Raw genomic sequence first — 17,114 nt, 5'->3', positions numbered from 1 at the left:
CACGGGCGATGGCCTTAGCCTATTACTCCTGAGAAGTCAGTCGTCACCAGTGGAGAACTGCCTTTGCAGTTGGCATCTGCTATCTGATCTTTCTGTTTATTTTTACTGGAAGGTTATTTTCCTTTCTTCCCTTCTAGTTTTGGGTTTAGCCAAGTGAATGAATTCATAGCAAACTGTAGCTGTCACTTCAATTTCTAATTCTAGGGTGTGATTTCTATGCTGTGTTTTCTAGAAAAGCCCTGCCAGTTTGAATTCTCTAAGACACCGTTCTGTTGCCTGAAAGTCAGTCCTGGAGGAGTTGAGAAACAGATCCAAACAAAATCATGGAAACAAAGGAAAGCTACCTCTTTCCAAGTTTCTTGATTGAGGCTGAGTAGGTCTGCCCTCAAGCCCCGTCCGAAGCATCCTTGAGGCCTAGATTGGCTTGATTCTCCTTTCCAGGCTTGCACGCGGGCGTCTGTGAATATGACAGTTCCTGTGCATTCAAACCAACCTCTGCTATAATGGAAAATTTGATGCTACTTATTTGAACATAAGCAGATCAGTGAGAGAGAGTTATTTGTACAGGAACTTAATATGTCGAATTTCAGAGCTGGAAAGGATGTCGAATATTATGTCATCCAACTTTTATAGCATCGCAGACTGAGACTCAAAGAGAAGGAACATTTTAGACAAAGTTAAAGCGAGTTGGGTCAAACTTCCAAGTCTACTGTGTCTCAGTCTAGTTTTTTTTTTCCCACCACAAGGGGCGCTGGAGTGGTGGGGGAGACCAGGATATACCAGCCCTGTTACAGAAACCCTCTGATGTGAAGGGTGCCAGCAACTCGGACATTCCTCTGCCTGGGAGGGTTGTTCTCCTCCTGGGAGCACGGAGCTTTGGGAAGGATGCTCATAGATGCCTAGCATGGTACCATGTGGCCCAGCCACTCATATTCACATCTGAAAGGAAGACTTCTCCCAGTTATGGCTGAACTCCTGCCCTCCGCTGGCTAAACTCACCTTTCCCTTTCAAAATGCAAGTTCCATAGCCACACACTCTCTGTTCTGTGTACCACTGGAGATGCTGCTTTTGCAGAAAAATGAGGGGTCGGGGGGGCTGCCTTTTCTCCAAGCTACCCCCAGTGAAGGGTACCCTCTCCAGCCCCTGCTGCCTGCCTGGCCTTGGTGATGTGCCCAGCTGCACTCTGGGAAGAAGTCAGGGCCAGCCACTGTACAGCCAATGGACCTTCTGTGCAAGAGCTGCCCTGCACTCAGGGGCAGTGCAATGGGCCAGGTTAGAAGTAGCCGGGACTTAGAGACAAAACAGAATCACAGGACAGGGCACAGAATCTGAGAAGGGCTAAACAATAGGTAAGGGATCAAAATGGGTCTCGGAGGTGGAGTCCTTCCTGGCAGTAGGTGGAAACCAGGCCCAAGGACTGAGGCTCTAAGCCGGCCTCCAGAGTCCTGGATGGCCCCTGGTTCCAAAGGAACGGGGGGACCAGGGAGGAAACCTGGTGAGATTTGGGGAGGTGGGGATAAGGACCAGTTCCAGCTACAGTCAGATCAACTGGTCACAGCAGGAGCCTGTACTGGTGCCATCTCAGAGTCTGCCAGGAGGCTGGTGATTTCATTCACTACCCTTACCCCACAGGAATGAATTCTCCAGCCCATTATCACATCAGCTTGGGGTGTTGAGAAGTGCTTTCCCAATGATGTCAGGCTCCCCATTGATGGATACATGTTACAGGGAGGTCACATTGCCCAGCTCTGCTCAAAGGATCCATTCACCCACAGTGCCGCCACTTTCCCTGGCAAGGCCAGCTATGGCTTGGAAGAGGTGTGTTTATCCAGAGTTTTATGTTCACTCTGGTGCAAGGAGGAGATCCAGGGTGAACTCCAGCATCCTCATATTACTGGATTCATGGGTCTCCAGGGTCATGCTGCCCAGCTCGTCCCAGCCTAACTGGCTCTTGTTCCTGACAGCTGGACATATTCATTGTTCATGGAGCTGGCAAGGAGCCTATTGGAGTGATGCTATGGATTCTTCTTACATGTTAAGCAGACTGGACCCTTCCCGGGTAGTGGAGCCTCTATATGGAATCTTCTAGTTGAATCTTAACTTTGGATAAATCTTAAGAGCTGGGTAATCTCAAATCTGAGAGCTGGGAAAAATTGGAGAGCCCATCTTGGACAAACCTTAGTGTTGAATCTTAGAGCTGGGTAAAATTGGAGAGCTCATCTTGCCCAACATTCCACTCAAAGCAGAAATTTCTTCTGCAACTTTTAGGATAGGTTCAGGTATTTATGGGACTGAGATGGGTTGAGGAGGAGAAAGATTGTGGGGAGACTGAGCCTTGTAATTGAGACAGCATCACCATCCATGACACTCAGTAAGCACTGTCTTGGCTCTTGTTCCCCTTTGCTTCCCTTCGTGATCCTGTTTGGGAAGAGCTAGGCAATCATGCCACACTAGTGGGGGCATCATTGAGTGAGATGGAGACCTGTCTCACTTTGCGTGCATTTCTGTTTCCAGACATTGATGAATGTCGCTATGGTTACTGCCAGCAGCTCTGTGCGAATGTTCCTGGATCCTATTCTTGTACATGCAATCCTGGTTTTACCCTCAATGAGGATGGAAGGTCTTGCCAAGGTATGTGATGTGCATGATAACTTGGACACGATGTGAGACACTAGCTGCAGCCTTCTTCAGCCCCTGGCAGCTTATGTTTGTGGGAAACACTGCTGCTACGGTGTATTCCCATTCCTTGTCACTGTCCACCCATCCCCATTGCTGCAGAAACCTGAGACCTGAACCTTGCTATGCGAAGCATCTCAAAAAGTGCTCTGAATATGGCTGAGGGTAGGACCCTAATCCTCCACTGGCTGGGAGTGTACAGTTTCATGGATTTGCTTCTTTTCTGTGTCTACTATCCAGAAGTAGCCTTGCTGGCTTTCTGGCCTAATCAGAAATTTGGTTCCATGTCCTATAGCCTAAGTTCAGTTTCTGAGGTCTGAGGAGGGTTGGTCAGGGTCCCTGACCCTCCATGAATCATAAAATAAACACATCCATGCTAGGCAGGGGTGTCGTGGGCAATTCTGAGGCCTCTCATTACACTTTTCCCTCCAACCTGTGCCAGGACGGCCTGTTCCTTAGCAAAGGGTCTAGTGGTGGTGGTAACGTCCCCTGCTGCTCAGCATGCCCCCACAAAACCAGACTGAAACAAAGGCATTTTTTGGCTTTCACATGATCACTTGCAATACTGATAAGTAAGAAAAACAAGTTGCATGCCTATTGTGGTTTCCATCTGAAGGTTTCTTCTGCTCAGGAAGTGAACGGGGGACTTAAGACCCAAGGAATTAGCGCAAATCCTGCTTTGGCCCCCGGCTTCCCCCTCAACTTCCAGCTCCCGGCCCAGGCCTCCAGCCCCTGGCAGCTGCTTGGCCCAGGTTGGAGTTGGAGGCAGTGCTGCGACACAGAATGAGGTCTTTGTCTGGAGACCTCAGGTTTTGCAAGGCCCATTTCCTTGTTTCATTCACCCTTGGAGTTCTGGCTGGCAGGCTCCTGGCCATCGAATTTGGAGGATATTATGTCTCCTTTACTTTAATTGTAGCTAAATTGTCAGTAAACAGGAAGGCATCAGTGTTAAAGAGTTTGATCCTGGATTCTTTCTAAGTCTCTCCTCCAAAGCTCGTTCTGCTAATTGTTCCAAGAAGTCTGGACTGTGTTCCTCACACCAAAAGAGGTCATTTTCTTCTGAGAGTAGTCGCCAGGCTGGGAGGTTGAGGAAGCGGATAAACAAGGGCCCTTCCTTCCCACTGGAGCAGGAGCGGGCGCCTGGCTCCCTTGCTGCTGCGATAAGCAGCTTAGGGCAGATGCAGGCTGCTCTGTGCCAAGGCCTGAGATTGGAGGTACCAGCCACAGGCTGGCACAGTGCACCCAGTACCTCCTGAGGCATAGCCATGCTCAATCCAAAAGGCACCTGTGTCCTTCAGGTCTCTGAGGGACAGGTGTGTGAGAAAAAGCAGATAATACACCTGGCAGTGCCAAGTCCACAGCACAATAAAGCAGCAGGCCCGGCACCCAGGCCTGGGTATGGGCACTTGGCCACTGGGATGCTGCATCAGCAGGGCTGATGGGCAGCACAGGGTGTCGCATACTCCAGTGAGCTTTTGCAATCCTGACTCTTCGTGTGTGGGAGAGTGCTTTGCACACTCAGAGCATTATCACGTCTGTTCATCTCACTGAGCTCTAATAATAAATAGCCTCGTGAGGTCAGCAGGCAGGTGTTTGTGGCTCTGCTTTACTGAGGAGGAAATCAAGGCTCAAAAAGGTTAAGCAGCTTGGCCAAAGTCATGCAGCCAAGTGGTAGCAGAGCTAAGAGTAAAACCAGGAACCCAGACTTCTTGTCCAGCAGGTTGGAGTGGGGCCCTGTGTGCCCTCAGCAGATTCAGAAGGGCATTTGGAAAGGGCTGGCAGGAAAGGGCAGTGAGAACCCCAGGTGGGCAGAATCATTTTGGTCGTCCTGCTCTCAGAAGCAGCTGAGAGCGGTGAGAGGGTGGAATGAGTTCATTCATCTCTGAGTGGCCAGCGCCTGGCCAGAGGCTGAGGCCACCAGCCCTAACACTTGCCAGCACTGTACTGTCTGAACTTGCACTCAGTGGCTTAGCACAGTGGACATTTTCCTACCCCGTCCTGTCCCCAGTGAGGAAACCCCAACCTCCCACGGGCACCAGTGGGGGCCGGTGTCTTGCTTGACCCTCTCTCTAGAGCTGTTCATTTATTTATCTGTTTTCTCCCTGAGAGCTCCAGAGATGCCAGGAGGCAGGAACTTCGTGGCCATGGGATTCGCCTCCCCTTTAAGAAAAGCCTCTCAAGCTGCTCACTGTGAAGGCTTTTAGCTCTAAAAACACTGACATCTCTTTTCAGAGGCCTAAGAGGTTTACCTGGACTTGGGAAGAGGATAGAAAATCTCTCAGCTGGAACTTTGGCCATTGGTGTATGGAGCATTGTGGGATGGTACTTACCGTGGGTCCGCCAACGCCAGTGGGAAAGGGGCTCTTCCCTGCCCTCCCCGCACCATGAGCTGTGCAGAATGAATCTTGGTTTTTATGGAAAGGTCCCTGACTCATGTTCCAGTTCCCATTATGTCCTTGTTAGCTAGTGGACTTGGGTACACCTGTCGATCTTCAAAAGCAATTATATGTATGTATGTGTATATGTGTGTGTGTGTGTGTGTATATATATATATATATATTTTTTTTTTTTTGAGACAGTCTACCTCTGTCTACCAGGTTGGAGTGCAGTGGCATGATCTCAGCTCACTGCAACATCTGCCTCTCGGGTTCAAGTGATTCCCTTGTCTCAGCCTCCCGAGTAGCTGGGATTACAGGCACCTATTACCATGCCTGGCCTAATTTTTTTGTATTCTTTTAGTAGAGTCGGGACTTCACCATGTTGGTCAGGCTGGTCTCAAAAGCCTGACCTCAGGTAATCCACCTGCCTTGGCCTCCCAAAGTGCTGGGATTGCAAGTGTGAGCCACCGCACCCTGCCTATACTTTTTTTTTTTTTTTTTTTTTTTGAGACAGGGTCTCACTCTGTCACCCAGACTGGAGTACAGTACCATGATCTCAGCTCACTGCAGCCTCAATCTCCCAGGCTCAAGTGATTCTCCTTCCTCAGCCTCCTGGGTAGCTGGGACCTCAGGCATGTGCCACAACACCTGGCTAATTTTTTAATCTTTTTGAAGAGATGGAGTCCCATTATGTTGCCCAGGCTGGTCTCAAACTCCTGGGCTCAAGCGATCCACCTGCCTCAAAGTGCTGAGATTACAGGCATGAGCCACTGTGCCTGAAAAATGCTTAAACAATCTTATTGATGCATAATCAGTGTATAATAAACCGCACCATGATTCTATTAATTTTGACATACGTGTACCTGCATGAAACCACCACCACCACACTCAAGACAATAGATTTCCCCTTACTCCTTGTGTCCTTTGGTGGTCTTCTCCTTAACCTACTTAACCTCTAAAGTGGGGCAATGGTCCTCATTGTAAGGATTAAGTGAGTGTAAGATCCTTTCCTAATGAGCAAAGTTATTTATGCATAATAAATATATTATTAGAATCATCATGGTTATTTGTTAACCTGAAACTTCCAAGTCAGTGAGGGTGAGGGGAGTTCATGGACGAAATGTAACAGGTGATAGGAAGGAGCAGGTGTTGCCTGGAAATTCCTGGGGGGGGGATGTTGGAGCATAGACTTACTAGCAGGTGTATATGCGTATATGTTTATATCATGTGTATACATATGGTTTCCACCTTGCCTGACTTTTGACCCTAGAAGGGACATGTGGATGGAGGCCCTGGTCCTTAAGTGAACACTTTCAGATCTGAGATCATGCTCCCAAAGGTCCTGGATGGAGAGCCTTGGTACCTGCGACTCTGGTCTCCTAGTAGTGGTAGATTAAGTTGCTGGTGCTTTTTCTGCCTAGTTATTGTGGCTGTTCTGTTGGGAGGACAGTCAGCAATGTGCCTTGGCTTTCCACAGATGTGAATGAGTGTGCCACCGAGAACCCCTGTGTGCAAACCTGCGTCAACACCTACGGCTCTTTCGTCTGCCGCTGTGACCCAGGATATGAACTTGAGGAAGATGGCGTTCATTGCAGTGGTAATGGGCTTTGGCATTGGAAACTTCCACCTGTACTTGGGGCCTGGCAGGAGTTGGGGGTTGAAGGGCAAGGGCTTCCTTCATAGGTGTTTCCTCTCGTTTCCTGGACACATGTCTAGTTTGGGACATCCTCCAGGGCAGTGGGGTCACAATCACACAGAACAGAGATGAGTCACTTCCCGAAAGGTGATGTAGAGTCTCATTTTCCTTGTCATCTGACCCTTGACGCAAAAATCAATGGGGCTACCTTCTGGGACAGAGGTAGGGTTGATGAGGGAGAGGAGTCACCCGATTTGGCATGTTGGTTTGAGAGCTGTCTGTCCTCACCCAGCACCGACTCAAGTCTTGGCGATATCACAGAAAGTACTTACAGAGGACAGTGACCCAGGAATAATAGCATATCTTTTCAGGCAGGGTTGGGGGGAACATTGAATGAATGAGATCATGTATGGAAGCACACATGCTCTGTGAACTTCTGAAATAATCAGTGCCTCACTCCAGGCCTGGCACCCAGGGAACATGCAAAAAAAAAAAAAAAAAAAAAATAGTTCTCGAATCAATGGATAAATGATTGAATGTTGAATGAATGAAATCATAATAATTTGTTGTGAGAACATAGATGTGATGGGTTAGTTGACCTTTTATAAATTCCTTCCAAGCCCAAGGAAATATGATTTTCTGCCCATGCTAGTTTATGGACTCTATTATAATTTTCTTATTAACTCCCTCTTTTTTTCCCCTAGAAAGTTCAATTTTTTTTTCTTAGTTAGAAAAATATTACTGGATTGTAAACTCCTTGAGAATGGGGGCCACCTCTTACTCATATTTATCTCTGTAGCATCCCACATAGAACCACACACAACTCCTTTTCTTTCTTTCTCTCTCTTTCCCTTTCTTGCCTTGTTTTTTTAAAGGTTGGATTAAAGTACACTTCATTTCAGCCACTTCTGGCATCATCAGCAGTTGTGAATTAGCAAAGTCTAAATTAATAATGCTTCACTGTGCTTTTCAAAATAAGTGGGCCATACACTAGGGCGTGAAAAATCTTTTTGTCCTGCAGAATGGAAAGTTTCCTAATCCGGGTTTTATTGTAACAGGAACTGACCCAGGTCATGAATGGAACTTGTGTGATAGTCTCACTGACGCCTGAAGTGTTCTGGGGACAGAGTCCCATGAAACAAATGAACACCTCTCCCCAGGGCCAGGACAGTCAGAGACACAAGCAGGCAGTTACAGAGAGCCTTGGGCTGATTAAATACAAGGCCCAGAAATAGAAATAAAATACCCTCAGGCATGAAAAGCCACTTTCTTCCTAGATTTCAGTTCCCTCCATGGCATTCCTTGGGGAATTGGGGCCAAGGAACTAAGAAGTTTAGAAAATCTAACATGATGTGGTGAGATGATTTGTTTCTCCAGAATGCTCTGTTAATCCACAGATGTTTATTGCCCCACTGCGTAGGCTGTATGGTAGAGTGACCCTGGAGGAGCTGAGTTCAAATTCCAGCTCTACCATGTACTATTTTTCTTGAGCAGGTCACTCCCTGAGTCTCAGTTTCATCCTTTGTTAAAAAAAATCAACTAGCCAACCAACCAACCAACCAACCACCCTCCTAGAGTGGTCAAAAGTTAAATAAGTTGGCATAGTCCAGAGGGTGGCCCAGCTCCAGGCTGGTTCCAGGCTGGCTGGAAGCTGCTGCTTCCCATGTCCCAGGGAGGATCCAAGGTAGGCGGGCCATGGAGAGACAAATATTCGTGCCCACCCCACACCACTCTGGACTTTTCTCTTTCAAGGAGGTTTTTTTGGACACAGTGGAGTTTTAGTCATTATGTGTTAATTTATCTTCCCTAAGTGTAGGTGTAAGAGACTTTTGGCTTCTTGAGAAGCTTACATCCATGTCAATTTGGCAAAGATTTTCAGTTGACTCATTTTGCCCCAAATGGCCAACTTGTCCTCCATGTTCTCCATGATGCACACCCTCCTGAAGATTTAATGTGACCCCGGGATATGTAGGCTTTCTAGAGCAGACTGGCCCAGGATAACAGGGTGATGGAGAGAGTCTGTTTCTGCGCCTTCCTACTTAACCCCTTTCTGCACTTCTCCATTTCCCGCAGGCACTGTTATCCTCACTGTGTTATCACAGCTGAGTGGCCCCTCCATGTAGCCCCAGACCCCTCCTAACCTTGTCTCTCAGGGATTTGCTAAGCTGAGCTGTTCCTGGAAACCATGGTGCGTTCTCCTGTGGAGGAGTGAAAGTGGCCTAATACATGCTCCCTGCCAGAAACTGACCTTGTATTTCAGCTTTCCCCTGGAGGGTGGAGCCACAGCCCTAAGCAAAGTCTGGGAATTGCAGACCCAAAGATAAACCGAGTAGGGTCTGTTAGAGCCCCTCCCTGCCCAGTGGGAGTTGGGAGTGGGTGCTACACTCTCCATCTGCCCTGGCGCTAACCCTTCTTGGGCGATTGCCCCAACCTCAGGGCTCCCCAGCTCCACTGATCCCTCAGCACAGTTCCTCAGGGAGACATTACAGTGTCGTGTTTCCAAGTGTGAGATCTAGAGGCTGGGTTCAAGTCCCAGCTTTCCTCCTTACTTGTTATCTGTGAACTTGGACAAGTCAGCTAACCTGTGTAAGCCTCAGTTTTTCTTCTGGAAAATATGGAGAGTAATAGCACCTCCTTCATGGGGTTGAGGCGAGAATTAAATAAGAGGAGGCATGTAAAGCATTTAACCCAGTGCTTGGCATGTAGGGAGCCTCAGGGATTGACAAACATCACTACTACTCTACTGAAAGTATGAATGGAATCTACAAACTTAGACATAAAATAGGACACTCTCAGTTATGATGGGCTGGAGCCAGAGACCCGGGGCTCTACAAGGCTTCTGGGGGAGGTGGGGAGGCACGACAGAAGCAGATATTACCTGAGCACACTTGACTTTTCAAATCAGCATCCTAATTCTGCTGGCTGAGAACCCATCACCTGAGGACCCCTGAGAGAGACAGGAAGGAGTTTTTCCTTCTGGGATGTGAGAGGCACGAGGCGTGTAACACCCGGAATTATCTGATGGTGGAGAAGTAGCTTCTTTTGCGTTGACACCCTCTCTGGGTGACTGCAGCCACCAGCGGTCTGTGAGTGAGAGAGTAATCCGAGGACATGTCACATGGGGAAACTAGGGAAAGCAAGTTTTCGGGAAACAACAAATGTAAGAAAAACATGTTTTCTTTGGCATGCTTATCGAATAAGGTTCAAACAGGGGCTCTGTTGCCAAACTCTGTGTGTGATGAAGAGTTGGCTTTTCTGGAACGTCTGCTTCTGCATCAACCACCATAGCCCATGCAGATGAGTTGTAAATCACATGGACAGGGGCTCCCCCTCCACATCAGGCTGGCTGGAAGCTGCTGCTTCCCTTGTCCCAGGGAGGAGCCAAGGTAGGCGGGCCACAAAGAGAAAAATAATATCCCTGCCCATCCCTCACCACTCCGGAGTTTTCTCTTTCAGGCAGTTTTTTGTTTGTTTGTTTGTTTGTTTTTCACAGTGAAGTTTTAATATAATTAAAAAATCCTGGCCTTTTGGATATATCCCTTCATTATGACTTTAGGAACAATATTGTTCCTGAAGTTGGCGAAAGGGGTGATTGAAGGGGAGTTGGCACTGCGAAAGCTGCCCCTTCGGAGGACCCTCTAGGGCCAGGGAATGTTTTTTTGGGTCTTGGGGAAACCCCCAGAAAACCCCAGTGGGCAAAGAAATCAGCCCCTTGGGCAGGTCAGAGGTGGAGGGCGGATTCCCCTACCTGGTGAAATAAGTTTATCGTGAATGGAAGGTGCAGCCGAGTGAGAGGCAGATGTTGGAAGCTCGATGGAGGTGGATTTCAGCTCCATGCAGGGAAGAATTTTCTGACAATTAGAGCTGTCCAAATATCAATGGGTATCCTCAGCAGGTAGTGAGCTCCCCATTGCTAGAAGTGCTCAGGAAGTGAATTGACAGCTTATTTTCAGTAAAGCCATCATATGTATCGAGACAGTGTGGGAGTTGGAGTAGATGACCACTCAGCTCCCATCCCCACGTAGACTGGGATTATATACAGCAGGTATAACTTGTCACCCCAGATATGGACGAATGCAGTTTCTCTGAGTTCCTCTGCCAACATGAGTGTGTGAACCAGCCTGGCACGTACTTCTGCTCCTGCCCTCCAGGCTACATCCTGCTGGATGACAACCGAAGCTGCCAGGGTAAGGCTGTCCGGAGGGGCCTGGCTGGGGTGTGTGTGAGGTGGAGCTGCTTCAGGGGGTCATCTGGAGGTCCTCACCTGGGGAATCGTGTGCAGCTTTGGGAAGGTGGCAGGGGTGGGGGTGTGAGTGGGTGCTGGTGGCTGTCATAGTGGCAGCTCTGGGCAGGATGCCTGGCCTGGTGTCTTCCCTCCCTGTAACCCATCCTTTGGCCAGGATATTGGCCACTTAAACTTCTGTAATGAACTCTGCAGATGCAGACGGCAGCCTCTAAGCGTGGCTTTCTGCCTCCCCAGCCAGATCTCTGAGGCTCCTCTGAGAACTGCTCCAGAGCTAAGCAGGACTTTTATGGCCTGGCCAGAGCCTGGGCTTTCTTACGTGGCCTAGAGGGCAGTTTGGTCAGCCTTTCTCCAAGTGATCTCTCCTAGAGCATGGTTGCCAGGGAGACCTCACACACCTGACTGCTCTGTTCCTGGAAGGGTTGGGACCCCAGACTGTAAAAGGGTGGGTCTTCTCCTGTTTGCCTGCTTGGCCTGGCTTCCAGCCCCATGCTCCACACACTGAGGGGTCATTGTGGAAGCGACTGACCCATTCTCAGCCTCCTTGAACCTGCCTTAGCCCATCGCCAAGCAAGAATTCTCCATAGTGATGCCAGGCGACAGAAGTATCATGTGAGCTACAGATGTGAGCCATCTATGTAATTTTACATTTTCTAGTAGCCACATTGAAACAGGAAAAGAAAATGGGTAAAATTACTTTTACTACTATATTCTCTTTTCTTTTCCTTTTTTCTTTTTCTTTTTTTTTTTTTTTGAGACAGAGTCTCACTCTGTGGCCCAGGCTGGAGTGCAGTGGTTCTCACTGCACTTGGCTCACTGCAGCCTCTGCCTCCCAGGTTAAAGTGATTCTCCTGCCTTAGCCTCCCAAGTAGCTGGGACTATAAGTGCATGCCACCATGCCGGGCTAATTTTTGTATTTTTAGTAGTGACGGTGTTTTACCATGTTGACCAGGCTGGTCTCGAACTCCTGTTTTTACTACTATATTTTCTTTAATGCAGTATATCCAAAATATTATTTCAGCATGTATTCAATATAAAAATTATTGATGAGATGTTTTACATTCTTTTTAAAATTATGTATATATACACACACACATATATATATGTATATATATATTTAAATTAAGAGACAGGGCCTTGCTTTGTTACCCAGGCTGGTCTTGAACTCCTGGCTTCAAGTGATCCTCCTGCCTCAGCCTCCCAATGTGCTGGGATTACAGACATGAGCCACTGTGCCTGGCTCACATTACTTTTTGATCCTAAGTCATCAAAATCTGGTGTGTATTTTCCACTTACAGCACATCTCAGTTTGGATCAGCCACATTCCGAGTACTCAGTAGCCACATATGGCCTGTGGCTGCCATATTGGATAGTACAGCTCTGTAGTAAGACCCAGCTTACCCCACCTCCACACATCTGGCCTGGCCAATAATGCTCTGCCTCTGCTTCTTGTCTACCCTGCATTTCAGACATCAATGAATGTGAGCACAGAAACCACACGTGCAACCTGCAGCAGACTTGCTACAATTTACAAGGGGGGTTCAAATGCATTGACCCCATCCGCTGTGAGGAACCTTATCTGAGGATCAGTGATAAGTAAGTCATGGTGTCCCCTTGGGGAATAGAAACCTGACGAGGGCTCAGGAGGTTGGCGGTGTGGTGTGAAAGAGTGTACCAGCCAGGAAGTCAGGGGACCTGGCTCACTACCTATGTCATGTGCTCGTGTGTGTGTGTGTGTGTGTGTGTGTGTGTGTGTATATAGAATAGAACCGAGTAGAATAGATAGAACAGACTGGAATAGAAAATATCAGAGTACATTGCACATAGCGAGAGTCAATATTGTTTTCTGCAACTTCTCTTTTAGTTTTGTGTGCTACTGGTTTGCAGTGCAAAATGTGTTACTGTGGGTTGTCAGAAAGTTTGCAGAACATTCCATTACAAGTTATAGGATCTGAAACACATACCTACATACAAGAAACAACTATTTTTCAAAATGTTTGACCACAACACATAGTAAGAAACACATACAAGGCTGGGTGTGGTGGCTCATGCCTGTAATCGCAGCACTTTGGGAGGCTGAGGTGGGTGGATTGCCTGAGCTCAAGAGTTCGAGAGCAGCCTGGCCAACATGGTGAAACCCTGTCTCTACTAAAAATACAAAAAAATTAACTGGGCGTGCCACGCCTATAGTCCCAGCTACTCAGGAGGCTGAGGCATGAGAATCGCTTGAATCTGGGAGGAGGAGGTTACAATGAGCTGAGATTGTGCCACTGCAGTCCAGTCTGGGTGACAGAATGAGACTGTCTACACACACACACACACACACACACACACACACACACACACACAGTGTTATCTATCACTCCCTCACTCATGCCAGAGCTATGCAAAGATTCTCTAGAAAGCTAACCAAGCTGAGAGTTGAGTCAGGGTTCTAGAATCTCCTCTTCCCTCTAATGACTTTGTTCTGGAAACATGGGGTCTTTTAGAGGTTGGCTCCTAAATGTAACATGCATAGGACTCACCTGGTGATCTCGTTAGAGTGTGATTCTGTGGGTTTGGGGTGGGGCCCAAGATTCTGCCTTTCTGGCAAGCTCCCAGGTGAAATGAATGCTTCCAATCTCCCTGGACTGCTCTGCGAGTATTGAGGTGCTGGAGAGTTGAGTATTGAGGTGCTGGAGAGTTGAGTATTGAGGTGCTGGACAGTTCTCTAGTTGGTGCTAATCAAGTTTCTGATGTCATCTTGGTCAACATTTTACTAAATCACCAGATGGCAAATATTAGAGTTGAGGATAGAATTAAAGTGAAGACAACTTCCAAAAGGTAAATGCAGTAGGACAGTGGCTTTCTGTTCCTGGCATACTAGGAGTTCCTTTTCCTTCTCTTTTATCCCTTTTTTAAACCGTCTTAGTTGCTCCTTGGCCTCCTATCTTCCAAATGTTCACACATTGACTTCCCTTGAGCAACACCAAACCCCCGCATGGGAGATGAAAGGATGAATCAAACACACCCATCCTGCCCTCTCAGAATACAGCCTCTAAGAGAGGAATTCATGGCTTACCAGTGGTTCCCACTTTGATAACAAATTGGCAAAAGAGAGGATGATGCCGGGACAGGTGGGTCCATTAGAGACATCTTCACTTGTTGCTAAGAGCTGTGCTTCTAAGCAACTCTTTAGAACAGGGCTTTTTGACCCCCGATATAAGGGCTGTTTGTGGCAGAGCAGAGCTCCAGGCTGCTCTTCCCAGCTGCTTTTCCTGGTTCTCTCTGGGTTTTTCCAGGCCGCCCCTGTCTGTGGCTGGGGAGCTGATCCGTTTCAGCTCGCAGCACTGAGCTGGAGTTACTGGTGGAGTCTCTGGCATGACGCTGACAATGCTCCATGACTCCCTCGCTCCAGGCTCCAGTCCAGTAGGACGCCAGCAGCCCCTTCCAACTCCTTGTCCGGTTCAGGTGTCCTGTGCTTCTGCCAATCTGAATAGGACTTGCTCACGCCTTTACCCGTGTCCAGGAATGGCCAACCTCCCTGCTTGTGTGCACATACTTCCAGCCATAGGGAAGGCATTCCTTTCATCTCCACATAGCCAGAGCTGCCCCATCTTTCAGACTTCAGCTCAGATGCCACCTCTCCCAGCTGTTTGTGGTCCTCTTCAGCTGGGAGCCATCACTCCCTCCTCCAAACTTCTTTTAGAAAACAATGATTTTATATGCCACACATGATACTTTGTTGTGGCCATTTAGGCACTAGAGACGTTTTGACTTGGCTGTTTTGATGCAGCCTTAAAAAAATGAAACTTGCTCTGCCACCCAGGCTGGAGTGCAGTGGTGCAATCTCAGCTCATTGAAGCCTCAACCTTTTGGGCTCAAACAATCGTCCTGCCTCAGCCTTTTAAGTAGCTAGGACTATGGGTGTGTGCCAGTGTGCCTGGCATATATATATATACAAAATATATTTATTTTTATATATTATATACAATATATATAAAAATATATATTTTATATATTATATACATTATATATAAAAATATATATTTTATATATTTATATATAATATATATTATATATAATATATATTTATATATATTATATATAATATATTTATATAAAATATATTTTATATATTATATATTTTATATAATATATAATATATATTTATATATTATATAATATATTTTTATATATTTTATATATATATATATTTGGTAAAGCCAGAGGTCTTGAACTCCTGGACTCAAGTCATCCTCCTGCCTCAGCCTTTCAAAGTGCTGGGATTATAGGCATGAGACACCATACTCTGCTTAGAATGAATGGAAATTTATAAAAAGGAAGAGTAGGCTGGATGGTTTAGATGGAGGAGTCCAAAGGCCTCTCTGAAGAAATGACATTTGGGCTGGAACGGGAAAATGAGTTGATTTTAACTAAATAGAGTGGAAGATCAGAAGGAACAGTATGTGCAAGGGCTAGAAGGCAAAAGTGCCTCGAAGGCACTGGAGATGGTTGGATGTGGACTCTCTTTTGGAAATAGAACCAACAGGTTTTGTGGATAGACTGGAAGTTAGAAAGCGGCAGAAACACAGTAAGACTGACTCCTAGCGTTGGCCACCACCGCACGTATCAACAGACATCTTCATCCTATTGTGAACCCTATTGTGGAGTCTCAGGGCAGGGTCGGAGACAGAGGAAGGGGGTGTTAGGGGTGAATCAAGGGGTGTCTATAACAGGCATTCTTTGGTAGTAAAAGTCAGTGATTTTATATTAGGGCACTCTGTTAATAGTTGCTTCGTATTAGAGATATTTGTGTCTGTGATTTATTTCTCCTATTAGAAAGCAAACTATCTGAGGTCAGGATCTTATTATTCATTGAATTTCCAAAATGTCCAATGTCTTATCTTGTACATAGTTCTAACTCTTGTTTATCAATTATCAAATGACAATATTTGATTATATTCTATTCAATTCCATTCCATGCAGACTGAGCTGAGTGCAATAGAGAATGTACAAGGATCTCCAAGACCTGTTAATCCAATTTCTTACTTTAAAAATTTCTTTCTTCTTTTTTTTTTTCTTTTTGTTTTGTTTTTTGAGACAGGGTCTTGCTCTGCCGCCCAGGCTGGAGCGGCATATTTGGCCTACATGGCAAGTGTAAACTATCTTGGAGAATGTTCTAACATTCTGAAAACCAGAGATCTAAGGTTTATATTCTGTTTAGTACCAGAACGTCTGATTGGTGAGAAAAGTCCATTCTCTAGGAAACAGAGCTCGCCTACATGCTGGAGAGTTTTTAGACTCAAGCTAGGAGCAGAGACATTCTACAGTTATGGCATTTGGATGTTAAAAATGGGATGGCCTCATTTTCAGTGTTTTAAGAGAGGAAGTAGGCACAACCAGCACCTGGAATGGATTTCTTGAGTTCTCACATGATTTCCCTTTCCACAGCCGCTGTATGTGTCCTGCTGAGAACCCTGGCTGCAGAGACCAGCCCTTTACCATCTTGTACCGGGACATGGACGTGGTGTCAGGACGCTCCGTTCCTGCTGACATCTTCCAAATGCAAGCCACGACCCGCTACCCTGGGGCCTATTACATTTTCCAGATCAAATCTGGGAATGAGGGCAGAGAATTTTATATGCGGGTAAGAGGGAGTGGGGACTGGGGACACCATCTGTAACAGTGGCCTTGTGCTGTCTCTCCCAGGAACATGCTGAATGCAGGCAGGTAAGAGTGGAGCTAGGAGGGACAGGCATTGAGAGAGAAGAGTAGAGAGTGTGGTTCAAGGTCCTGGTTTCCACCACTTTCTGTGTAGTCTTACAAAAGATACTTCTCCTCCTGAGCCTCAGGATTCTCATCTGTGAAATGGGAAGTTAGGCCAAGACTCAATCTCAGGCCTCTTTTCTCCTAACATTCTGTTGGAGAGGCATTCACTTCTCCATTTTTCCACCCACCCATGTGACAAGTATTTCTTAAGTACCTACTATGCAGGCCAGGCACAGTGGCTGACGCCTGTAATCCCAGCACTTTGGGAGGCTGAGATGGTGGATCACCTGAGGTCAGGAGTTTGAGACCAGCCTGGCCAACATGGTGAAACCCCATCTCTACTAAAAATAAAAAAATTAGCCAGGTGTGGTGGTGCAAGCCTGTAATCCCAGCTATTTGGGAGGCTGAGGCCGGAGAATCGCTTGAACC

At 46.9% G+C, this 17,114-nt stretch overlaps 1 protein-coding gene across 2 annotated transcripts in view; it reads left to right on the top strand.

Annotated features, from left to right (window-relative positions):
* FBLN5 (fibulin 5) overlaps positions 1-17,114 on the top strand; it is a 78,965-nt gene that overhangs the window by 52,567 nt on the left and 9,284 nt on the right. For both annotated transcript variants that reach the window (XM_015144314.3, NM_001260534.1), the window contains 5 exon segments: positions 2,516-2,632; positions 6,533-6,652; positions 10,756-10,878; positions 12,404-12,530; positions 16,368-16,563. In XM_015144314.3, the coding sequence (XP_014999800.1) occupies positions 2,516-2,632; positions 6,533-6,652; positions 10,756-10,878; positions 12,404-12,530; positions 16,368-16,563 (683 nt within the window).

The sequence above is a fragment of the Macaca mulatta genome, chromosome 7 (genome assembly GCF_049350105.2).
Source record: "Macaca mulatta isolate MMU2019108-1 chromosome 7, T2T-MMU8v2.0, whole genome shotgun sequence".
NCBI lineage: Eukaryota > Metazoa > Chordata > Mammalia > Primates > Cercopithecidae > Macaca > Macaca mulatta.
This window is presented reverse-complemented; position numbering and strand designations above follow the sequence as displayed.